Raw genomic sequence first — 25348 nt, 5'->3', positions numbered from 1 at the left:
CTTTTCCAAAAACAAACAAGTGAGAAGAAGGACAATTGTGGCATATGACCAATGGTGTTCTGAACTATGGGCTCTCCCTCTCTCTCCCCCTCCCTCTCCTTCCCTCCCTCTCCTTCCCTCCCTCCCTCTCTCTATTTTGTTTTCTCTATGTCACCTCTGTCCATCCCTCTGCTGCCTAAACCTACAAGGGATCAGGGCTGTTTGGGTCAGAGTACACAGAGTGTGCGTGTGTGTGAGTGTGAGTGTGAGTGTGAGTGTGAGTGTGTGTGGCCATCTGTGGAGAGAGTGTGTGTGTGGCACAGCTTGTCTGAGTGATTTGAAAGACTACATGAAATGTATGTTAATGTACAGTACAGTGAGTGGGTGTGTGAAAGTGTGAGTGTGAGTGTGTGTGTGTTGGGTGTTCTGTGAGAAGCAGGTCAGGCTGCAGGCCTCATCAGGTGAGTGCATGTGTCACGTGACCGTTCTTCTGGGCCAGATTACAGAGAGGAGAGACTCTGAGGGAGTTCACACCTCCACTGGTTTACATTCAGTCAGGCACACTAACACCTCCACTGGTTTACATGCAGTCAGACACACTAACACCTCCACTGGTTTACATGCAGTCAGACACACTAACACCACCTACACTGGTTTACATGCAGTCAGGCACACTAACACCACCACTGGTTTACATGCAGTCAGGCACACTAACCTCACCTCCACTGGTTTACATGCAGTCAGACACACTAACACCACCACTGGTTTACATGCAGTCAGACACACTAACACCACCACTGGTTTACATGCAGTCAGGCACACTAACCTCACCTCCACTGGTTTACATGCAGTCAGACACACTAACACCACCTCACCTCCACTGGTTTACATGCAGTCAGACACACTAACACCACCTCACCTCCACTGGTTTACATGCAGTCAGGCACACTTACCCTCACCTACACGGTCAAGCACAGGGAGGACTTGTTCAACAGTGTTTACAAAACCACTCCACACAGTACCAAGCACAGTTTCCTCCACACGGTCAGTCAACCGGGCCCAGCAGAGCAGAGCAGAGCAGAGGTGTTCAGGTGCAGATCTTAATAAAGGAGGTGCTCACGGACTGCTGATTCGTGCCTCTTTATTCTGTGGGCGTCAGCACATCAGGCCAAGCCAAAGCGAGCCCAAACACCAGACAGAATGGGGAGCATTCTACAGCATATTTATTAAATACATACAGGCTACACTTTGCTGACCCACTATATCCTGTTATCCGTGTCGTTTCCATCCTATTGCTAATTTAGCAGCACAAAAACACACCATCATATCCTAACCTTTGGCCCAGAACAGCACCATGCAATCATCCAACCCACACAAATCTTTGTATTGCGTGTACACCCAATATCGGTGATTTGTTGTGCGAGTAATCGAGCACAGAGACGGTTACTGTAGCATGCTGAGGGAGTGACACTGCAGTGCTCACCTCTCGTAACCGTAGGTAACACTATACGCGTCGAGTAAGTTATGACAGACCACAAACAGCAGCTCTATTGTGTTGAATGCGGTCTATAAGTGAGCTAAAGGCAGGTGACAAACTGTTGAGCATATAGGCACAGTGTAATTACTCAAATAGCTCTGTGTGTGTGTGTGTGTGTGTGTGTGTGTGTTTTAAGGGCTTTACTCATCTTTCATGGTTTTAAGGTCCATGAGTCCTTCCTGAAAAAAAACTCATGACTATGACTGACAGACACATGAAAAGACCTCTGACTGAGGTCACACCACACACACACACACACACCCCCCATGTAAGACTCGTGTCTCACACTAGGTGGGGCACGTTGACACGCGCACGCACACACACACACACACACACACACACACACACACACACACACACACATATAGGAGTACAGACACACACAAGACCTTCTGATATTTGAGAAGAGAGAGGCTCACCTGAAGCCAGAGCTGTTTATATAAGCTCACATAAGAATGTGGGTTTTGGGCAACCAAGGGAAAAAAGAAAAAAAGAAAAAAAAAAAATCAAGAGAGAGCGAGAGAGACGTGACAGATCTAGAACAGCACAAACACAATTATGTATTTTATATTTTGACTCTTTTATAAGGAGAAGATAAGAGACGAATGAGTCGTGCATGACTGAATGCATTTCCGATGCAGAGGAGATCCAGCGAGAGCGAAATAAGAGAGAGAGCTGCTGCAGCTGGCCGTTTAATGCGCGGGAGGTAGATACAAAAGACGCCATAGGTGTCATCATTCCCAGAACCCACACACACACACACACACAGATGTGTGTGTGTGTGTGTGTGTGTGTGTGTGTGTGTCACAGTGGGGGTGTTTGTACAGTTCAACATAGTGAGTGGTGCTTTAGGAATGGCAGCCTGGTAGATAATTAGAGAGTGGGTGCAAATACTGTAGTGCAGTTTCACAAGTTTGAAAGAGAGTGTGTTATGTGATTCCTCTGCATTGTTCAGACCCAGGGGTCAGTAAGAGGAAGGTGTTGCTGTCCTGAGACAGAGAGAGAGAGAGAGAGAGAGAGCGAGAGAGAGCTGTGATAGTGTATGTCTGTATGTCACTTTCCAACACATCACATGCAGGTCATCAACAAAAGACACTTGAGTACCTGACTCACACTGATGTCATCTCAAGGGGTTAGAAACAGGTCCAGCACTAAGAGACTCACTCACAGCTGACAGACAGACAGACAGACACACACACAATCACTCTCTCTCTCCCTCCCTCTCTTTCTAATTCTATGTGTACTACACCTACACACAGACCTACTTTGAACCCTCCTGCAGCAGAACTACTCTGCCGTTCACTGGAGGCCATCTTGCCGAAGGACAGCACTTTTTCTAGAGGGCCATTTTTGGCACAGTAACACCTGCTCCTGACAGGACCTCTCTGCAACACTTACTGCCAAACACAGAGCACGGGCCAAGAGGCACACACAACACACACACACAGTTTCAGACTCACTCACACACACACACACTCTTTCAGACTCACACACACACACACTCTTTCAGACTCACACAAGTGGCGCTCTTCTCTTTAATGCTCATGGTGTGAGTGTGTGTTGCACTTGTGTGTTGTAGTGTGTGTGTGTGTGTACAGCATTTATCTCCTTTCAAGACTGACATCACGGTCATGTCAGGCAAGACACACACAAAAATGGCATCATTTCCGAGACCAAAAAAAAAAAAAAAAAAGATAAAAAAATGTCTCACCACAGTAACACATACTCTCGATATGACCATGCTGAAACCATCTTTGTGTGTGTGTGTGTGTGTGTGTGTGTGTGTGTGTGTGTGTGTGTGTCTGTACACACACTCGGAGTCCTCTGACATCATCAGGTGACTGGGGGTCAGTGGTGGCTCTATGGGATGGCCCCCCGATGAAAAGAGTTCAGGCGCCACTAACAAGACATCTAATCAGGGGCTCCGGAGGAGTGGGCTCACTCCCACTGCAGCATATCAGCTGTGTTTGATGTTCTGGAGCATATGGCCGCTCTCCAGAGTGACAATGAGAGCGAGAGAGAGAGCGAGAGAGAGAAAGAGAGAGAGAAAGAGAGCGAGAGCGAGAGAGCGAGAAAGAGAAGAGTCAAAAAGTGAAGAGAAAGAGAGAGACAGACTTTCACTGGCAGTGTCCACTATCAGATGCAGGATTCCAAAAACTTTGAACGCAGTTTGAGAAGAACCCAGCACATGTGCACCTCTGCTGAAACTGCTAGACAGTGGCAATTATGTAACAGAGTTAAATGTGCAGCAAATATATTACATATGCTCTATGATTCAGCCCAGCATGCTACACCAGGCTACTGAGCTGCATACGTCTGATGCAATGCACATTTTTTGGCTTTTCCGTTCCACATTCAAATAGACTTCAGTGGTAAAACCAAAGGGCAAATGTTTCACTAAACGGCAGGCTCTTAAGGACTTTTTCTGCAATCCCAGTTTAAATTGTAACTATTCGAACCAATGTTGGTAGAACCTGATACAGTAGTGGGCCAGAATAATCTCACAAACACACACATTTAGATTTCTGTATGATGCAGTCAGTTGCAAGACTAGAGGACAATCATATACATGAAGACGGTTGCAGAACACATTTATCATCTTTTTTTTAAATGCACTGGAAAGATGACTTACATTTCCATAGTTGTGTTGTTAAAATATTTAGCACATTTACCCTACCAAAATGATATAGCCCAGTTTTGTTTGTAGTTCAGGCGACCTCATTCTCATCCGAAGGGATCCCACCTGGGCTGGTGATCCCTAAGATGTGGACATCCTCCCTTATTACGCCTTGGGGAGGAATCCTTAAAGAACTTCCCACAGTCATCACAGGCATTCTGCTGGCCTGTGGAAGTGTTCCTAAGCCTGATGTATACTCAAACATGGAATGTGAGCAATACATTACTGTGTGTGTGTGTGTGTGGTTTCCTCTACGCAATGCCACATCCTGCTGGTTGAGAACCACAGAACCTCGGCCAATCTGAGCTCAATTACCACATCACACACACACACACACACACACACACACCATTACCCTGGCACTCATCTTTCCCCACCCAGCTGGACCTCTCTGATGTGGGGCCACTAATGAGAGGTGAGTGTGTGGTTTGTTGTGTGTGAGAGGGCATGTCTGAGGAAATGGAGAGAGCAAGAAAACCAGAGGCATGGTAATGCTCCACACCATGATGTGTACTATGGCTATTTTGTGTGCGTGTGTCTATTCTAGGGAGAGTACATTCAAGTCAGTCTGCGATGGTGAATGTGGGGTCAGTATTAAACCCTCGCAGCTTAGGAAGCTTTTTACAGATGGACTTTATTAACATAAACTCAAATGAGATGAAGATGCAGGTGTTACACACACACACACACACACACACACACACACACACACACACACACACACACACACACACACACACACACACACACACACACACAAAGTACAGTCCTACCTCCTTTCCACAGTATAAAGTCTATTTATTCAAACAAATTCAGTCATTTCTCATGTCGTTTATTTATACTCAACAGCCACTTCCCCATATGATCCCTCCAATCCTTTCATCTCCCTCTGAAAGGACAAAAGGATGAAAGACAATCTACCCATCCGTCCATCCACCTCTCTTCCTCCTCCTCCTCCTCCTCCTCTCCCTCCCCCTCTCCCGTCTCCACTGCTCCTCCTTCTCCTTAATGCAAGCCTCTTCAGAGAGGGCAACAAAGAGCCAAAGACAGGATATTCACAGAACAGGAAGAAGGGGGAGAACCGAGGGCATGTAGGAGGAGGAATATCTCATGCGGACTAAAAGACCATGTTCAGTACGGCTACTAAAAGACCACGTTCAGTATGGCTACTTACGGTTTCTTGTTTAGTGTTAAGTTTACTGTGGTGCTACTCAAAGTCTTTCCCTTCACAGGCTCACAGACGCGAGTGTGAGTACCCTGTAGAATGCCAGCAAGCTAGCCCTTAAAGAGGCCCATCTGCGTTTATTACTAAGCCCCCCCCCCCACACACACACACACACACACACGCACGCTTATATTTTCCATGTCAAAAGAAATGGATTTACTAGGATTGCTACATCAGATGACATCGGTGACAGCCACAAGTTTTGTGCCAACCCTGATCCTTTCCTATGTACTACAGACTGAACATGGTTCTGAACACTATATTTTAGAATCATAATGATGAAGCATAGGCTAGCGGATCACCAAACCACAGACACAGGGCCAACATCAAAGCTGATCACACATTCAGAGCATTGTTTTCACATGGTGATATTAATGGTGAAAAAGTATGCAATTCTCACCCAAGTCAGTGAACTTTGTGTGTGATCTCACAGTATTGTTCTTATTGTAGCACAAATCCACCACTTCAAACCCCCGCCACATTGAGAGCAAAATCCTCAGACTCCAGCCCAAACTTCACAGCTTTTACTTCAAACTAGACTGGATTATGAGCCCAGCCAAGCTGTTAGATAACCAGCAAACAAGCCAATCAATACACAACTGCCCATTGCGTAACCCAGACACACACACAAAACACATATTAACACACACTGCTGTTAGGGTAAAAATGTTCAAACTAAAGAACAAGACTGCTTTAAAAAAACAAACAAAAAAAGTTCAATAGAGAAGATCTGTTCACCCACTCGCACACACACAAAGCTCTCTCACACACACATACAACAAACACAAAAGCCCTCCATCCATCTCTCTCTCTCTCATACACACAAACGCCGATAAATACACACAAAAGCTGATACTTTCTCTAGAAAATGTACAGAGGGGAAGGTGCCACACTGTGTAAGTACTGGAGCATTATATGGAAAAGGACTTTTGGAGTTACCAATGACCAGCTTGGTGGAGGAGTTCTATGTGTGTTCTAAATGTGCTAAGACAAGTCTGGAGATGACTTTCTCTCAGTCTAAGGATGCCGCAGTCAAGAACACTGATCCAATGGTGAGAACAGGGACGAAGTGGAATCCATAAGAAGTGGTTCAACACACACAAGGTGCATGACAGCATAGGGATACCATTGGGCAGGTACAGAGTGGAAGAGCAGGGTTTGGGCTAAGTAACAGTTGGAAAGCATGGGGTAAGGCTAAATTGCCGTAGGATGCCGATGATTACCAGCCGACAAATTGGCTTAAATGTTGAGAAGAGGAAGATAAGATGGAGAGCATCGTGGGCTATGGATGCTAAGCACATTAAATGAATTGTAGGAGCCACTTATGATGTCCTCCCAACTCCACAGAACCTGAGTCAGTGGGTGGGTGTAGACGGAACCTGGAAATTATGGGTGTTGGCTCATTAAAACATATTTTGTCTTCTTGTAAAACTAGCTTGACCCAGGGTCACTACACTTGGAGACATAATCAGGCTTTAAAATCATTGGTGTGTCTGTTTGAGAATAAACAAGTTGAGGTTAACTCTTTGACAGGGAAAGTAGAATTTCTTTTGTGCGAGAAGGGCAGAAAAAGTGGACGCCAGGCACATACAAACAGTACTGGCATATGGGACAAAGCACAGGATTGGAGAATGCTGGCTGATGTATTGTTGTATTGTATTGTTGTGACCGCTATGAGACCAGACATGGTTGTATTCTGAATGTGAGCGCATTGCTTACACTATTGAGTTAACGTTTCCCTTTGAAGAAGTGATTGAGGAAGCCTTTTAAAAGGAAGAAGTTAGAAACTTCCCCCCTTCCTTTACACTAACCTGGGTTTGTACTACCAAATGGGTAGTACCCCCCCCCCCCAACCCTTCTACCTCTTACCCTGGATAGCCTGTGGCAAGCTATAGTATAAGGAGATTGAACGATGCACCGCCCAATTATCTAAACATCAGACATCGAGATATGCATTTTCTACGTGTATCTTGAGGAGGGGGGTGGGTCTGGGACGCCAGACATTTCTGTTGGACCTACTTGAGGTGTTGTGGGCCTAAATGTTGTTGTTAAGTTGTGTTCAGTATTGGTATGATGGTTTGGTGCACCCTGTTGCTCTAATACTTAGGCTAGGTTGTTGGGTATGAGTACTTGCATGTGACTGAGGTTTGGCTGCTGTGGGAAGTCCCCAACCAATAGCACAAGGAATTTAACACCTTTTCCTGTGTACAATCAGGAAGAGAACTGCATACATCCAGAGACAACATTATAGCTACTCCCGTATTACAGCAAGGAAAAACAAACCAGAGCTATGAAGTACACCCCAGTGGCGGATTATGCCCGCTCAACGTCTGTTAGCCTTCAATTATCAAAATCTAGCTGTGGCCTCAAAAAGGCAGTTCTCGCTGTCCCAAAAACAATAGCACACTCAATGAGGGATACCTTTTCGTCTCTTTTCAAATCTGTTGACTCCACTGTAAACCCACTCTTGTGCTACCAAAGGTTTGCCAATGAATAGCAGCAATGTGCCTTTCTGAACATTGATGTTCGTTGGCAGCTTTGGTGAGGGAGCTCAAATTGCAGTAGCCAGCGCTATTCTATGTCCCCTTCTCTGAGTTGAATAGCAAACAGTACCAACAAAACAACTTGTTCCAACTCTGTGCTAGCTGTTAGCCATTTGAAGCGGCAGTAATTAGCCTTGCTAAAATGCCTTGCCTGGCTGCTGTAGTCCTAACTTTGGCTTTGATCTCCTCGTTAACTATTTCAAGCTTCTCAACGAAATTAAATGGTACACTTAAACTACTGGCAAAATCAGTTTCCATTGCCGTCTCTACACCTTCATCATTTAACTACAGTAACCTGCTAGCAAAGGACTTCAATTTAGGCTGCACAAGCCACTTGATTGGTCAATAAAAACATGATCACAGGGTCTGCTGCAAAATATCCAACATATCCCTTCCCTACACAAGGCATTTTGATTGGTTGGTTTCGTTGCTGGTACTGCACTGTACAGCAAGGGCACTCTGTTGGGCTTAGAGTATCCCTATGCCGAGCGAGACCAACGACACACTGCTATATTATCATTAACCAGTAGGTGCTGCTGTTAGCCCTGGCAGTTCCTTCTAACAGTTTATGCAAATTGTTAAAAATAGAATAAGAAAAAAAAAAAAACTTGCATTGATTATCCATTGCATTAGAAACATGCATTGATTTATGCAATCTAGTAGGGTATTCAGAGAATACCCAGAAGGCCCTGACGGATACAACAACAAGGTACTCACCATCTCATCCAGGGCATAGCGCAGGAGTCCATGTTCATATAGGATAAAGAACCGCCGCTGCCATTTCTGCATTGGAAACAAAAAAAATCAGTCTGACTGGCCCATGTTTTTGTGTTTTGGGTCACTGTGTGCATGGTCTCAATTATTTTGTTCTAACCATTGTGACCCTGTACATAAAGAGCTACAGTATGTGATGTGTACATGTATGCCGTGATCTTTCAGCGTGTGAGATCATTTCTGACAGTGTGCGCACTACATCGCTTGCTGAGTGAGAATAATGGGAAAACAACACAGGGGAGCTGCGGTAGTTTCTGTTCTATTTTCAAACTGATCTCAGGTCAGTCTCTCTTCCCCTCTCTCCCTCCCTCTCTCCCTCCCTCCCTCTCTCCCTCCCTCTCTCCCTCCCTTTCTCCCTCCCTTTCTCTCCCTTTCTCTCCCTTTCTCTCTCCCTCCGCTCTCTCTCCCTCCCTCCCTCTCTCCCTTTCTCTCTCCCTCTCTCTCCCTCCGCTCTCTCCCTCCGCTCTCTCTCCCTCTCAGACACACACACACACAACAGTCACCACTGCTGGTTACCCCCCTGGGCTTCCTGTCAGATTCTCAGGGTCTGCAGCTGATGGTGTGACTCAGCAAGTCCAGAGTCCCCCAACACACACACACACACACACACACACACACACACACACACACACACACACACACTCTGGTGTGTGGGCCTCAGTGGCAATGACCCAGCTCTATTTTAAAAAGCCTCTCAAGCGTCCTCTGTCTCTCTGAGCTGCTCAGTCTTCCTCTGTCGTTCCCTCTATCCCTCTGTCACACAACCCCCCCCCCCGGCTCAATCTTCCATCCCTCTCTCCTCTTTTCTCTCTCTCTGTCAGTCTCTCGCCAAAATTCCATTTTCTTTGACAACAGCATGTTCCGACCCCTTTGCCAAATCCCAGAAATCAGATCCACCTTAGCGAAAGGATTTTGAGAAATTCATCGGCGCAACGCACAAAACTCAGCAGCGATACTGTCAACAATTACAACGCTATCAGCGCTGTCAATGACCTCAGCAGTGACTCCGGCTCAAAAATCTCTTATCTCTCTCTCTCAGCCGCCATGTCTCCCTCTGTGCTTCCCTTCATCTCTCTAGAGGTCACTGTGTTTTGGTGTTGCGTTCCTCCCTGCCCTTTTGGAGCAGAGTAATGAATAAGATATGAGGAAGTGCCTTATTATTATGATGTGTATCCCTGTGTGTGTGTGTGTGTGTGTGTGTGCGTGTGTGCGTGTGTGCGTGCGCGCGTGCGTGCGTGCGTTTCCACTGGGGTTTTATAAGGACAGTGACAGGCTGCTAACGTATTTGGATCCTCCATGGGTACGAGACAGAAAGGTCCCTAAGAGACTTAACACAGAACTACTACATGCATTTGAGCTCATTTGACCCATTCTTGCTTTAAGCAGGGCAGGAAATGTAAGCACCAGGCTCTTTCAAAGTCTGACAGGAGACAGGAGAGTTGGAGCGCTATTATGGGGGATCAGAGCATCGTTTAAGACCTGTGTGGCTTTAGGTATAGCACCCAAACTCCCACGCACCTGGGATAATGGCCACCCTTCTAATCACAGAAAGAAAGCTAATGAGAGAGAGAACGTGAGAGCGAGAAAGAGAGGGAGAGAGGGAGAGAAAGAGAGAGAAGACTTGCACATTTCTAAATCTGGCTGAAATGTTTATTTTTGACTCATTCAAAGAGTGTGAAGAATGTCTCTCTCAACTAACACTGTTTCTGCATTTTCACTGGCATTAGAATCGTGACAAGGGTCAATGAAGATCTACGTAAAGGGCCAATGAAGATCTACGTAAAGGGCCAATGAAGATCTACGTAAAGGGCCAGAGGACTAGCATCTGTGTGAGGCATCACTCCCCGTCTCACACAATAGAATAAGCCAGAACAAGAGGGTGCGCACACACACACACACACACACACACACACACACACACACACACACACACACACACACACACACACACACACACACACACACACGTTGCATACTCACTCGTGATCTGTGCATGGGATTATCGAAGTTTGTTCCATCCGGCGCCAACAGAAGCCATCCTCCATACACAGGTTTGGCCTAAACAAGAGGAAAAAACAAACTTGCTCAGAGAAAAACATAGACTGGCCAGTATAAAACACACATACACAACACACATAGACTCATGACATTCATCCGACAAACACGCAAGATACTATTAGTAAATTGTCATAGCATAGATACAAACCCACCCAATATATACACAAAGTATAGAAGTATGTGAGGAATGCACATCAAAAACTTGGTCCCACAATCACACATGTGGAAAGATTTGTTTGATGGTTTACATTGTGTGTGTATGTATGTGTGTGTGTGTGTGTGTGTGTGCGTGTGCTTGTGGGTGTGTGGGTGTGTGTGTGTTTTGGGGCCAGGGTACTGTACGAGGGAAAGAACGTTGCATAAAAAGCTGGGTCCGTTCAAGCGGAGACAAACACTCATTGAGGTTGGTCTCGTGCTTTCCCTTTCAACTGCAGAAAGGAGCAGACATGTTAGTGAGGGGCACACAAGAGAGAGAGAGAGAGAGAGAGAGACGGAGAGAGAGAGAGAGAGAGACGGAGAGAGAGAGAGAGAGAGACGGAGAACGAAAGTGGGAGAGAGAAAAAGAAAGAGAAGAGTGAGACGGGGAGGCTGGAGACGCGTCATGTGAGAATGTGAGAGAAGGGCAGCAGGATGGGTGGATGAGAGAAGAAGGGATGTCATTAGGGGAGAAAAACAGCGTAGGGAGAGGAGAGGAGAGGAGAGGGAAGCGCTGGGGGTCTGGTCTGCCCAGGGAGGTAAGGCTGCGCGCAGGAAGCCTGTGTGTGAATGTAGGTCAGGTTTTCCCCTCCAATGGCTAAAGTTCACTTCTGTTCACTGGGTCTCCTCCCCCATCTCATCTCTCCTCTCCTCTCCTCTCCCATCGCTCCTCTCCTCTCCTCTCCTCCCTTCTCCTCCCTTCTCCTCCCTTCTCCTCTCATCTATCTCAATGTGGGGGTGTGACAGGGCTGTGTGTGTGCATGAAATTAGTATTACTGTAAATGACTACGGCGAAGGGAGTGAGTGGGACTAAGGTTGCATGAGAGAGGATGTATGTATGTATGTGTGTGTGTGTGTGTGTGTGTGTGTGTGTGTGTGTGTGTGTGTGTGTGTGTGTGTGTGTGTGTGTGTGTGTGGTGTGTATGTATGTGTGTGTGTGCGCGTGTGTGTGGGGGTGGGGGTGTACGTTTCACTGAGACAGCAGCCTACAGTGGGCGATGAAGAATACTGAGAGCATGACAAAAGCATGGCAGAAAATATGTATGGAATGAACCACTCTGAACTAGTTCAACAAGAGAGCGGGATAGTGTGTGTGTAGGTATGTATGAATGTATGTACGTATGTATGTATGTGTGTGTGTGTGTGTGTGTGTGTGTGCGTGCTTACATATAAGTGATGATGGTCTACCGTATGCATCCAAGCAACTGAGTCAAATAAAGATGTAGACCCTCTGAAACAAAGCTACATTGCAATCGACCGTTTCCAGACATGCAGGTACCATGATCTGAGGCTCTGCTTGGTGACTTTTGTCATCTGTTCCGTCAGACATTTCTGTGTCCCACACAATTAGCTAAATGATGCACTCTTTGCTTGCCTTTACCCAATAGTATTGTTAGTTTTTGATATGGTACAATAATACCTTACAGCTACAATCATTTAGCTGATGCCAGAGCTTCCAGACAACAGATAGAGTGAGGATCCAGCTAATCACATGGCCCCACCTGACAATTGAATCACTTGTGAGGACCATTCTCACAACTTACAAAGCCCCAACACATCCTCCCACTCTACACACACACTTTATCTTTTTCTGGCCTAAACCACAATCATCAGCGACACAGGTCCTCCAAACCCCCCAACACCCCCCCCCCCCCCCACACACACACACACACACACACACACACACAGTTCCGATATCCAAGGATTTGCTCTGCAGGGCTCAAATCAGAGAATCTTGCTGACAATCCATACCAGTAATGCTATTAGAATTCATGACTTGTGCCTGTCCCAGAGCCAACTTCAAGAAAAAAAGAAAAAGTATTTATCCTATAACCTCCATGCAGCGTCATGTTTGGATTACATAAGCGTTTCTTCCTGGAACAAGAAGAGGCAACTATAATCTACAGAAGAACTTTTATTCCGCGCGGAGAGATTAAAAACAAATGTATTGACTGTGTGTGTATGTGTGTGCGACTCTTACTGTCCCACCTTCCTAAATGTCGTATGGGTCTCTGGACGAACGCATCGTTTGAGGAGACCTTGCGCACTTGTTTACCTGGTTAAAGTCTTCATCGCTGAGCAGATGGACCTCTCGCGGCTTGAAGCAGTTCTGGCATTTGCTCTTGTTGAAGATGTTCGCCTGGAACTTCCGGCACGCACTCTCTCTGGTGGACATAGTTGGAGCGGACAGCTGATCCGTGCTCTCTCCGTTTTCCCTTTACCAAAAAATTAAACTGCGCAATTCTGCCGTTAAACGGCGACTCCTCCGCGTGCTGCAGTCAACACAGCGAGGACAGCGCCGGTCAGGGGCGCGCATGGAAAAACAGATACAAACGCATTCCGAAATTCCAGGGAACGAGATGATACTGCTTCAGAAACCCAGGGATGAAGGCTGAACTGTATGAGAATACTGAAGAAAAAAAAGGCATAAGCCTGCGACGACACAGATTTCAGTGTACTCTGCCCACACAAAAATGCTGCCCACGCATCCAACCTTTCATTCACACACTGTAAACTGGCAATTATTCAGATACGCGAAAGCTCATTACGCTCATCTAATGCTTACTAACGCGCGAGGCTAAGAGTTGATTCCTGTGATCTGGGCGATTTTTATCCGTAGGCTATGTCGGTGGACTATCTTGTGCGGTAAATATGACGATCGTTATCACGTAATACAACCAAAATAAACTTTTTAAAGGTCTCCGCCTCAGCGCTGAGCATTTAAAGTGAAGAATATCCTCACTGACGTTGCGAGGGCAAAGAGCTGTTCTCCAGTCTATCCACTCCGCATCAAAGTCTCTTATTCCTGACGCAAACTACATCCCGCAGGTGAAGCCTACAGCCGAAGCTTCCGACAGCATTCAGCGGGACAGGGCTAATTTCCTCCGGTACCAATTCAGCTGACGTTACCGTTCACATTTCTCCTTGCATCCAGAGATTATGCGCATCCTATTGCTTTGTGCAAGTAAGCGTAGCGATGTATAGGTGATAGAAGCTAAAGATGGAGTTAATTTGGGGATGAAAACTAATGGAACGTCAGAAAAAAATCCACGGGTCGCGCTCAGGTTTGCACTTTCCAAATACGCCAGCTCGCTAGTATCACGGGGGCATATGGCGGAGAAAGTCCGTGTCAGTTCTAGTATTAGTTTTCGTCGATTCGTATGTGCAGATTCGAGTACCACCAACTTCTCAAGTTCCTCCACAAGTTCCGTCAGCTTCCATGCCGCTGGCGTGTCATAGGCCGCCGCATTAAACCAAACTATTAAAGTGCTCGCTCTCGTCTCTTCTCCCACACACACACTCATACACATACTCAACGGTGATCCAAAAGGCTGGGAGGGGCTGGGAAAAATACGAGAGGCATTGAATGACACCTGCTGTGACCAATGAGGGAAGGACATACACCCACAGACATGGGATACAATTGATACTCGTCCAATGGGAAAATAAAGATCTTGCCAATTTTTATGGAACAACAGGGATCAAGTTCGGTGGGCACTGGGCAGCCCTAAGACTCAGCAGGAGTGAGTGTAGTAACTCACAGTTTTACTAGGGGTACGAAGTTAGTGTTAACCCTAGTTGCCACAACAAAAAATGGACAAGGCGACTTCTTTGAAAATAAGTTAAGGAAATGAACACAGTCTAAAAGCTTTCAGTATTTAAATCAATTAGCGTAATTGTTAGGGCACTGTACAGTAATTCCACCTGGCAATATAGTGTGCACACACCTTGACATGGCGTGTAAACCTGGTCGATGAAACTGATCCAGGATCTGTGGTTGCTGGGGGCAACCTCCACCAACGCAGGAATCATGAGAAGTATAGTCGGAGGCGTTATGGCGTTCCCTGGTGGTTCAGGCCTGCTGTCATAACGCAGAGTGCACACGCAGCTTGTGCGTGGGTAGAAATCCATCGAAACCACGGCATTGTGTGTGGGTTTCTAAAGGCCACAAATTATAGTCTCGGCAAACCATTGTAGTGTTCAGGACAAGATAATACTGTTACATCCAAGCGCAGTAGAGAGAGAGGGAGAGACCAACATGCCCAGTTTTACACAGGGTCTCAACTAAAATGAATGTACCTAGCCACATTTGCAGCTTTCCACAAATGCAAATTCCACAAAAAAGGGTTTGGTACAAAATGTTCTCTTAAAATATTACATCTTTTGATGTAGATGATGGTCTTATAGCCTTTCGATTATGTCTTTCTGTGATCTCAATCGCAGTATTGCTGTATGTAAGTTCTACTATACACTGGGAAGGACAATATGTAGGATTGTAATAGGCAACATTTGATATACCAAAAAGTTAATAGAGGATTCATAAGAACACGTTTTTTTATTGTTACAATTTCACATGCAGTAAAAATCCTGTCCTACTGCGTCTATAAAGTAGTAGTTTCATCAAAAATGTATTGGCACATCTCTGAATTTCTGATCTCAGTCTCAGAATTTATAAAAAAGTCCATTTTTGAGACCAAGAACATTATCGAGTCTATTAAAATGACCTACTGTCATTGTACTCAGTTCTTTAACTACAATTATGTGTTTCAGTAAGACTACAAGACAAAAAGATTTCTGACCTAAGCTGTTAGGCATAAATCCACACTGCAGTGTTTTGAACTTAGATAATCTCACTGACCACATATACTTCCAACCTCTGACACCGAGAGGAAAACAAAATACTGTCTCTTTACCCAGCTGAGAACAGTGTACACAATCACTATTAGTGAGTATCTGAGTATGACACAACAAAATGGCTCTCTTTGCATCCCTTTAGAAAAAAAAATAAAAGACGAAGTTAACGATAAGGAACAAATGGATATGACTGTACAAAATAAGCAGACAAAGAACAATTTAGATGCCTCAAAAAAAGATTGTAAAAAAAATAAGACAGAGAGATCTAATTTAACACCACAGGCTGAACATGACATCAATCCTCTTCCGCCTTTCCGTCTCCGCATCCTTCCCTCTCTTCTCTAACCAGTGGCTCTCTGTCGGTTTCTGCTGGAGGAGCTGCTGCAGACGCAGACCTTTTTGTTGTTTTGTTCAGTGTGCCCCCCTACGCATGCATGCAAACACAAACACACACACACACACACACACACACAAATGAAACAGCACAGGGTACATTAAAAATCTCCACGTTAGATCCATGTGGACGTTGCTTGGCAACTGCTCAGAGCAACTTTCATTGTGAGACTTATGTAAAAGACAGTTGGCAAAGTTCAGGGCCGGCAACAAACGCAGTCACCCACACTGATGCCGTGACTAAATATAGGTGTGATGTGGGAGAGACAGACAATCTCAGCAATAGTGACGTCACTGATTCTCTCTACTGATGATGCCTTTGCCCACCTGTCGATGGTCCACGAAGTTGAGGGCTGTTGCCGTGGCAATACAGCCGATAGTGTTGGCCAACATGAAGATCATCATCCTCTGCCATCGCCACAGAGGGATCTTAGCATCACTGCACACACACAACCCCCCCCACACACACACACACACACACGCACACACAGACAACAATTTAACAATTGGCACATTAAGAGAATGCAGGCTAAATCCAGTGAAAAGAAGATTATCCAGGTCACTCTTGAGTCATATTGGCATTAAATAATCAGGGAATCTAAGAATGAGTGTATGAACTGTGTAAAGAGGTGTATGGTACTATATACATTGCACTATATGCCCCTCTGTACTATTCATTATTTTTCATCTTTATCTTTGCTGCTCTCTGTGCTATACATTGATCTTGTCATCTTATTTGTACAGTCTGTATGTTTGTCTGCGCATGTGTGCTACCTAGACTTGGTGCCCAGAATCTGTCCGACCACTAGGTTGGAAACTCCAATGCCAATCATTTGCACAGATGTAGCCAGGCCCATAGCCGTCCCAAGAGTTGCCTGAGGGACCACAAGTGGAATAGAGGGCCACATACTCGCCTGAACAAAACATAACAAAAGAAAGAATGAGACAAAAACATTTTACTCTCACAGAAACCATAAATATAAAAAATATACACACATGAAAACTATACAAGAAATGAAAGCTCTATATTTGTGCTTTTTGCAAAGTTATTTGTTGTTCACGTCCCTTTCAAACATCTAGTACATCATACATTGGCGCAATACATATACAATAATAATCTGTAAATATACAAGTGAGTGTGTAAGTGTCTTACCGCAGCAAAAGAGTATGTGACTCCAAGCCAAATAGTGCAGATGAGAGGAGGGACAAAGGTGAAGGCCAGTAGGCCAAACACAGGTAGTGTGAGGACTGCACATAGGACAGCAAACACACCCCTCAGGCCAATGTAGTCCTACAGCGTGCACACACACACACACACACACACACACACACACACACACACACACACACACACACACACACACACACACACACACGTGTAAGAAAAAGACTGCAGGTCAAATCTACTGGAACATAAGTGAATAAGATTGAATGTGCTGACTGTGTGTGTGTGTGTGTGTGTGTGTGTGTGTGTGTGTGCGCGTGTGCGTGTGTCTACTCACAATGAGAATGCCCACAGTGGCCGAAAGCACTAGAGAACTGTCATACACGGCTCCAGCGATGTAGGCTGCCTCCTTCTGGTCGTAGCCGTCATATTTGTCCTGGATAAACTTACTGCAGCACATCCAACCAGAATCATGTTAATAATAATGTGTGTCTCACTGTGACCTGTGCATGTGTTTGCATGTGTCTGTCTGTGTGTACCTTGCGTCGGCGATGAATGGAAAGATGCCGTTGTAAAAGAACATGATGGTGATCACCAGCAGCCAGTACCGCAGAGACAGCAATCTCACATCTTGTATCCTCTTCATCCATGCATGGTCACACACACACACACACACACACACACACACACAAATGCTACATTTTAACAACATACAGTATGCATTTTAAATTTCCGATACAGCCAGTCACATACACACATACTTGCAGTTATTCAGCAACACACACACGTATACTCACCACTTTGCGAGACTCCTCCTGTATTGCTCCATCAAGACCCAGTTGTTTCATGCCCACCTTATCTAAAGCACTCACAGTGATAGCAGACAGGAAACCCAGCGCACACAACAGAGTGCCTGTATCACACACACACACACACACACACACACACACACACACACACACACACACACACACACACACACACAGAGAGAAGACTTTAAATTCTATTTTTAATTTAACGTCAATATCTACCTAGCTAATAACTACCACTTTAACAGATCTTACCTCCCCAGAGAGTCCACTGCATGCCAAAGTCAGCCTCAAAACGCTGCGTCAGAAAGAAGTTAAGGACCGAACCCAGTCTGGAGAACGCCAAGGTCAGACCAAACGCTAATGCAAGCTCCTTTCCACGAAACCAGAATGCTGTGATACGGTTCTGCACAACTAAAAAAAGAGAACGCACGTCTTTCTGATCAGAACAAAAAGTGACACAAGAGCAAATTTCTTTGTCCCTGACTTCTCTTGTGTATAATGGATTTCAGTCCGAGTATAATGATTTAAACATCTCTCAGGATTCAAAATATTTGAAGACGGAGTGAAGTACATTACATTACAGTAATCCTTTCATCCATTTCAACGCATGATACGGGGCTTCTGACACACACAACACAACTCTTTTTCATGTGTGGTCTTATGACACTGACAGAGTCTAACTGTACAATATTATTCCAAAGACGGGTTCCTTGCTCCACCAAAATATTGTCATAAGTAAGAGACATCCTCATTACTAAGTCTGACTGCTGATGTGTATAGATTATGCTCATAATACTTCAATGTCTCCAGACTAATAGATTGTGCTGACCTTTTGTGGCCATTTGGAGCTATTCACTTTGCACTGATTGAGACCCTCATCTGTTGGTCTGTACAGGATGTGTGTGGCTTCCCTGCTGATCTGCCCTGGTTTTGTGTGAAGTGGCCGGTGGTCTTACTGGTGAGGGAGCCGTTGCCCGAGCCGAAGAGCAGGCGGCCCGTGAGCATGAGTGGCAGCAGAGCCGGTGTGCCCTTAAAGTGGGAGCCCAGAGCAAAGATGGCCGAGCCCAGCACCGTCAGGAAGGAGAAGAGAAACACTCCAACTGCAAGAGAAACAGCACTGTCAGCAACAGGGCCTGGGTTGCAGAACTAAGCCTTGGTAACTCTGACACACTGATGACCAAACTGCTTTTGGCACAAGAAATGGATGGATGGATACCAATTCCATTACGCCCTCTCCCCCCCCCCCACACACACACATACACACATACATACACACTTACAGCGATTTCCCAGCTTGTCGATGAGGAAACCGGCCATAATCACCACCACTGCATTTCTATGGGAACACCAGAGGAGAGTTAGACAGTAGGCCTACAACATTGAAAAGGTAAACTTGTATCATTATGTGTTGACATATGGGTATGGGGGTTGTGGCACTAACGTCCAGGCATAGATTGCGTAGAGCAGGTTGTACTCCTGAGGGGTCATTCCTAAACCCTCCACACACACCTCTGTAGTGTTGGGTGAGGTCCCATTAGTCACAGGCGTGTTCGTACAGTTCAGATTCTGTTATAAAAGGACAGTGTACATTTGAGAATGAAACAAGGGAGACAGAAGTGTTCCAGTACATAGGCTACCTATATTCCACCACCATGTACTTATTAACTATCTAAACCTGGGTCACTCTTGGTTCAAGCAACGAATGGAAGAAAATTCTAGGGGCACTATCCACAAAGGAAAGCTCCAACATTACAAGTACAGTGTGCAATCTAGAGATATGTGGACTTAATTCTTGGAAGTTAAGGAGCAATGTCCTGAATCCGTGCAATCATATTAGTGTCATAAACTCACCCCCTGAAACTGGTCTTGCAACACACTTGGGATGTCGAAACAGAAGTAGGAGCCGAACGTCAACAGACAGTTGAAGAAGAGTACCAAAAAACGGTAGTAGGCTGCACCAATAAAATACAATATGAGCATTATTTAAATCTGATTGATGGACAGGTTCAATTTGAACAATCATGGCTGGGTGTGTGAGGACGTAGGGCATATCAAATCCTTAAATTAAAATCATTCTTATCTAAATTCTGACACGAAAACTTGTGAGTGTAACTGCTTTAGAGTGCATCCATATGGATCGCATGGGTCATTTTAACATGGAAGAAAGATCGCCAATAGTAGCATTGACTAACTTCAGCCCACCTTTCTCTGCCGGTTCCGTCATTCTGGATGAAATCTTTGCGAAAGATAGCCAGATTTGAAGAGTTGTCTGTTTTGTTTATGTGCAATAACCCTCCATAGCGGCTGCAGCTTGTACGTCATCTGATATATATGGTATCATGTACGTGAAAGACAGACACTAGCCACACACGAAACTGTTCCTTATGACTTACACATCTTCCAAAAGGCCTAACAGGAACTACCGCACTCGTGCCCCGACGTCAAATCCAGGTCGTCACGTGACTGGATCCGGCGCATGATCATCATAAATGACCGATTTAGCGTCTCTGGTTACGAGTACACGAAAAGGATGGACAGTACCAGCGATAGGACTACAAAGAATTTGACAGTACTATAAATCCTCATGCATGATTATACGAAGTATGTGAGCCGAGCACTATGGGAGTTTAGAGAAGAAAATCTGCGCAATGTTCAATATAGAACTGTCAAATGTCTCTGTAAAATTAAAGATAAAGGCTCTAAACTCAACTGTTGAAGTCAAGGTAGCCGTAATAGCATTGGATCCAAGTGGGCTGATTTCAATTAATCTTTGTCATGTGTGCAATTGACCCACAGATTAGAGCTCGACCTTTACCGTTTTCCGAGCGTCATATGGTGTGCTTTAAATGTATGTACTAATCCATGAACAGTCTGGACACCAGCTCACCTGCACCCAGCTGTCACATTAAGTCCAAATGGCGTTTTAATTTTAAGTAGGCTCGTCAACAGACAATGCCCCAATTTGCTATGTTGTGTAAAATCTCCTTTCTGAAGCACTATGCTGGAAAGCCTTTCGCGTTTTTGGTCAATTTTGGTGCGGAGAAGTTTGTCCCTCGTGCCCACCTGTATCCAGTAAATGCGTTTTGGTTTGAAGTGAGAAACTCTGGAATCGGTGTTTTGCAGCGTGACAGTTGAATACTGCCTGAGCCACACGGAACCCCATAACAAGTCCAAATAGGCCTATCACTACCGATGCCAGCTCTTAGGTTTTGGAACAAGATGTAGACTAATGTGTCTAAAGAGGAGAACTGTGGGATAACTTGGAAGACTACACGTGGCGCGTATCGATTTTCGCAACATTACTGCTTAAGGTGCAAGGCAGACTATGTCTGTAAAAAGAGTTCAAACCTGGGAATTATCAGATTCCGAATCGGAGAGTGATTCGGAAGGTAATCCTAAACGCGCATACACGCACGTGTCTGTAAAAGATGGTAACACTTTGAGTGTCCCTCAAATTACCGAAGCTAGGTTGGGTCATGGGATGCGATCTGACGCAATCATAGTACTTGAAGAAGATGCAAAAGATGCACTTAAACCTTCGAAACGAACTGAAACAAACACCCCGAGTCCTGGAAAGAAACGACGCAGTCGCGACGAGGTCGATACTGATCGTGCCAGAGCAGAGGAGAAAAAGGCAGAGAGAGAAAGAGCTAAAAAGGAAAGAGAGAAAAAGAAGGAGGAGAAAAAACAGGAACAGCAGCAGAGAAAAGAGGCTGCAGAGCGACTCAAAAGTTACCGACCTGAAAATTATGTAAAGTGCCTAACAGTGCGGATCCATCCAGGTGAAAGAGTCAAGTGTATTTATATATATATATATATTATTATTATTTATATTATTATTATTTATATATATTTTTTTAATACTACAATAATGGATGTGTGTTTTTTTGTGTGTGTTTAATTCCACAATAATGTATGCGTGTGTTAGTTTTACTGCAGGATGGGAACTCTGATGTGCTGTCCGAGACACTCTCAGAACTAGAATGGAAGAGTTGTATAGAGCCTCATTCTCTGACTCATAGCATCACCTGGAAAAGAAGCGTACCCCAGGTAGCCAACCTGCTCTTTGCACACTCTCAATGCTTCAGCTACTCATAAATGTTAATATCGTAGATAAAATATCATGATCTATAGGCTGAGAAGGTATCGCCTACATGTAAACAACACATGGCTCACTGCTATATAGTGAGGAGAGCAGGGATATGTGGTATGTTGGCAACATGCACCCACAGCCTACTTGAACCCTTGTTTCTGTTCTCCTGCTAGGAGGAGGCAGAGGATGGAGAGGTCGAGGAGGAGCAGGTGCTGATGGTGATCTCTCTGTATGAGTTCATGGACGTAGTGCAGTCAGTCAAGCAGGTATGTTACCGATGCATACCACATCTACATGTTGTCATCCACTTGATGGTCACTGCATTATGTTCACAGCTGTAGCATGGGCAAATCTCCTTTTGAGTCTCAACTGATGACCCTAGCATGCCCTGGGATTCCACTAGTGGTACACCAAGAGATGCTGTTAGGTATATAACTGGTATGAACAGCTGTAATTTAATCTATATAGGTTTGAAAAGGTCTGACTATTCTACTTTATCCATTTGACCCTACCCATTCTGCCACATCCTCCATGCTTTTTATGCATCACACAGTAGTCTGTTGTCACACTCACTGAGATCACTGGCCCATTGATACGTCTGGACATGGTGTTGAGTGGGGCAGGTGTGCCTAATGAAGTGGTCATGGAGTGGACACAAACATTATGGACAATAGTACACACACATCCAGACAGAGTTGTTTTGTGTGTGTGTGTGTGTGTGTGTGTGTGTGTGTGTTTTGGTATGATTCATTTAGGTTTTGAAAGGTGACTCCAGCCGGCATGAGAAGTCAGGTCTTCTGGCTGCACTGTCAGACCACCTGAACACACACACAGAGTCGGTTGTGACCATGTTGGTGATGGGCTCTGGTCAGCATCGCAAGTGAGTGCCTTGGACTGTTTGAAAAAGGTTTGGTTTAGTTCAGTGAGTGAGTGAGTGTGTGCATGCATCTGTGTGTGTAGGTATGTGTTATATGTGAGTGTGTTTTTATCCTGTTGTTTCTCTTTCTTTCTTTTCCAGACGGGGTTCATGGTATCATTCTCACGGTGACCTGCGTTCTCAGTTGGGCATGCAGGATGTGGAAATTGAAGAGGTGAGAGGTCACAGGTCACACACACAGAAAGAAACAAATTAATTTGAATTTATAAATAAATGATTGGAGCCCCCCCCCACACACACACACTCTCCTGTGTGTTTGTCTTAAATATTCAGCATGTTAAAGTTAAGAACCACAGATGGCCGACCACTCCATATTAATCACATTGGAATAATAATGATAAATTATGAACAGGTGTTGGTGTACCTAGAGCTCTATAAGAGTGTGTGTGTCCACTTTCTGTACAACTGGAAGGAAGTCACAGACCAAGTGTGCACCTACACAAAGGCTCTGTCCAAGCGCCCCTTCAAGTGAGTGTACTTTTACACAACACACACACACACACACACACACACACACACACACACACACACACACACACACACACACTAATATTTGTCCTCTTTCTCTGTCCTCATTCACTCCTGTTGGAAATGAGTTCATTAGTTATCTTGTATGGGCACACAGGTTTGATCCCCTGGTAATAACCGTCTAAGTACCTGTGTGTGTGTGCGTGTGTGTGTGTACTCACAGAGCCCTGTCCGAGTGCACAGAGCTGGGCTTCTGTGTGGACGGCTCGTGGGCGGGGGGCACTCGTGTGGAGCGGGACGGAAAGGGGCTGGCCGAGGTGTGGGGCCGCCAGATCCAGCAGCTGAACCGCGTCAGCCCTGCAGTGGCCACGGCAGTGACCTCCGCCTATCCCTCCCCCCAGCTCCTGCTGCAGGTACCACTGATACACACACACACACACTTGGCAAACATAGCATCACACCTTACAGTTATACTGTGTCAATACAGTAAGGAGCACATGACGAAGGCTGTAATGGAATGTCTTCCATGTATGTTTGTTCACATACTCATTAGCAAGCGGAAAAAGGTTTCTTTGTCTTATGCCCTCACCAAAGCCCCTTAAACCCTTAGCTTGTTGTTATAGGCCCGCAGTCATGGAAAACAAGCTTATGAAACCTCCCTTTGCAGACCTTGGTATTTCAGAATCATGCTTTTAGGCCTGATCTTGCACCACCATATTGCTGACTATTGCATATGTGGTCAGACATCTAGGGCAAAGACAATCCTGAAAGGTTAATACATTCATGACAAAGCATAAATAGTCATGGAAATTTGGTCAGAGAGTTTTGGGTTTCTCTCAGTAGAACTGAATGGAAACCAGAGAACAGTTCGGCCGTCATGTTCATATCAGCTCGATGTGGAACCTTCAGAGTTCCTAACGAGTAGTTTTGCTTGGTTATATAATGTTGAATTATGTAAATAATAAAATCTTGATGTAATATATTTACCCAGGCATATGAGAAGTTGGATTCGGAGAAGGAGCGGCGTGCTCTTTTGGCTGATCTCACGGTGAAAGGCATGGTAAAGGAGAGACGCGTCGGCCCTGAGTTTTCAGCTCGTATCTATCGTGTCCTCACTACGGAGAATACTCAGCTAGTGCTGGACTGATGGCCATGTTGTCTGAATGGAGCTTTGTCCTTTATAATGTGAATGATTGACTTCTAACTGGAGAGGCAGCCAAAGGTGTTGGTCTGTCTGGGGGTAGAGATGCCTATTTTTTTACACTGCAGATAATGTTCTGGTTTTTTTATGTATGTGAAATTAGGAAAGTTCATTGAAAGAACTTCCAGCTGTATCTAAATATTTGCTTTAGTAATTTTAAAATGCAATATGTAATGTGTTGAATTAAAGCATATGCGGATATTCTTTTCAAACCTGTGTATATATATATATATATAATATTCTTTATTTTCATTCTCAGAATTTAGAAAAATATGCAGAGAAGTACAAAAGTAAATTTTTGCCTAAGTAAGTCTAAATCACCCAAACAGAAACACTGCAAAACCTTTTCAAACAAAGAGATGAAAAGCTTTTACAGACTTGGGTGAAAACAAAATTGTCACCTATCAACAATGGTTAAAAAACTATTTGGCCTCAGAAGATAAAGTCAAAGACACTAATATTAGAGGTTTGTGGAGAGCTGGACTGCTTTGAGACTGATAGTATACCTGGTGCCTCCAAGATCTTGCCCTTTTCCTGTCAAGGATGAAATAGTTAAAAATCCATCATTTATGACTTGACCAGTTAACCAGGCCTTTTGAAGGGGCATGCTTTCATGGAGGGTATAATATAGGTCTAGGAGTTTTCTTGCATCAGGA

At 44.9% G+C, this 25348-nt stretch overlaps 3 protein-coding genes across 12 annotated transcripts in view; 1 reads left to right on the top strand and 2 right to left on the bottom strand.

Annotated features, from left to right (window-relative positions):
* si:ch73-103b11.2 (protein outspread) overlaps window positions 1-14321 on the bottom strand; it is a 47928-nt gene extending 33607 nt beyond the window's left edge. For all 10 annotated transcript variants that reach the window (XR_006151571.1, XM_031561250.2, XM_031561251.2 and 7 more), the window contains exons 1-3: window positions 13045-14321; window positions 10716-10793; window positions 8679-8744 (exon numbers count right to left, since the gene is read on the bottom strand). Coding sequence is in view for 9 of the 10 variants with exons in the window: in XM_031561250.2 (XP_031417110.1) it covers window positions 8679-8744; window positions 10716-10793; window positions 13045-13164 (264 nt within the window). In the remaining variant the exon portion in view is untranslated. The remainder of the gene's footprint in view (window positions 1-8678; window positions 8745-10715; window positions 10794-13044) is intronic.
* Window positions 14322-15305: 984 nt separating this feature from the next.
* mfsd1l (major facilitator superfamily domain containing 1-like) lies at window positions 15306-20535 on the bottom strand. The gene is made up of 13 exons (XM_012837111.3): window positions 20196-20535; window positions 19845-19945; window positions 19435-19559; window positions 19274-19329; window positions 18950-19093; window positions 18246-18404; window positions 17979-18094; window positions 17721-17821; window positions 17519-17630; window positions 17170-17307; window positions 16791-16930; window positions 16344-16455; window positions 15306-16047 (listed from the first exon to the last, which is right to left on the bottom strand). The coding sequence occupies exons 1-13, from the start codon at window positions 20215-20217 to the stop codon at window positions 15919-15921; spliced, it is 1455 nt and encodes a 484-aa protein (XP_012692565.1). The 5' UTR covers window positions 20218-20535; the 3' UTR covers window positions 15306-15918.
* Window positions 20536-20813: 278 nt separating this feature from the next.
* Window positions 20814-24904, top strand: LOC105908577 (probable crossover junction endonuclease EME2). The gene is made up of 8 exons (XM_012837109.3): window positions 20814-21775; window positions 21922-22043; window positions 22260-22352; window positions 22842-22966; window positions 23105-23177; window positions 23376-23491; window positions 23715-23904; window positions 24483-24904. Exons 1-8 carry the CDS (start codon window positions 21319-21321, stop codon window positions 24636-24638), a joined length of 1332 nt encoding a protein of 443 aa, XP_012692563.2. The 5' UTR covers window positions 20814-21318; the 3' UTR covers window positions 24639-24904.
* Window positions 24905-25348: the final 444 nt, after the last annotated feature.

Source organism: Clupea harengus, chromosome 23 (assembly GCF_900700415.2).
Source record: "Clupea harengus chromosome 23, Ch_v2.0.2, whole genome shotgun sequence".
Classification (NCBI taxonomy): domain Eukaryota; kingdom Metazoa; phylum Chordata; class Actinopteri; order Clupeiformes; family Clupeidae; genus Clupea; species Clupea harengus.
This window is presented reverse-complemented; position numbering and strand designations above follow the sequence as displayed.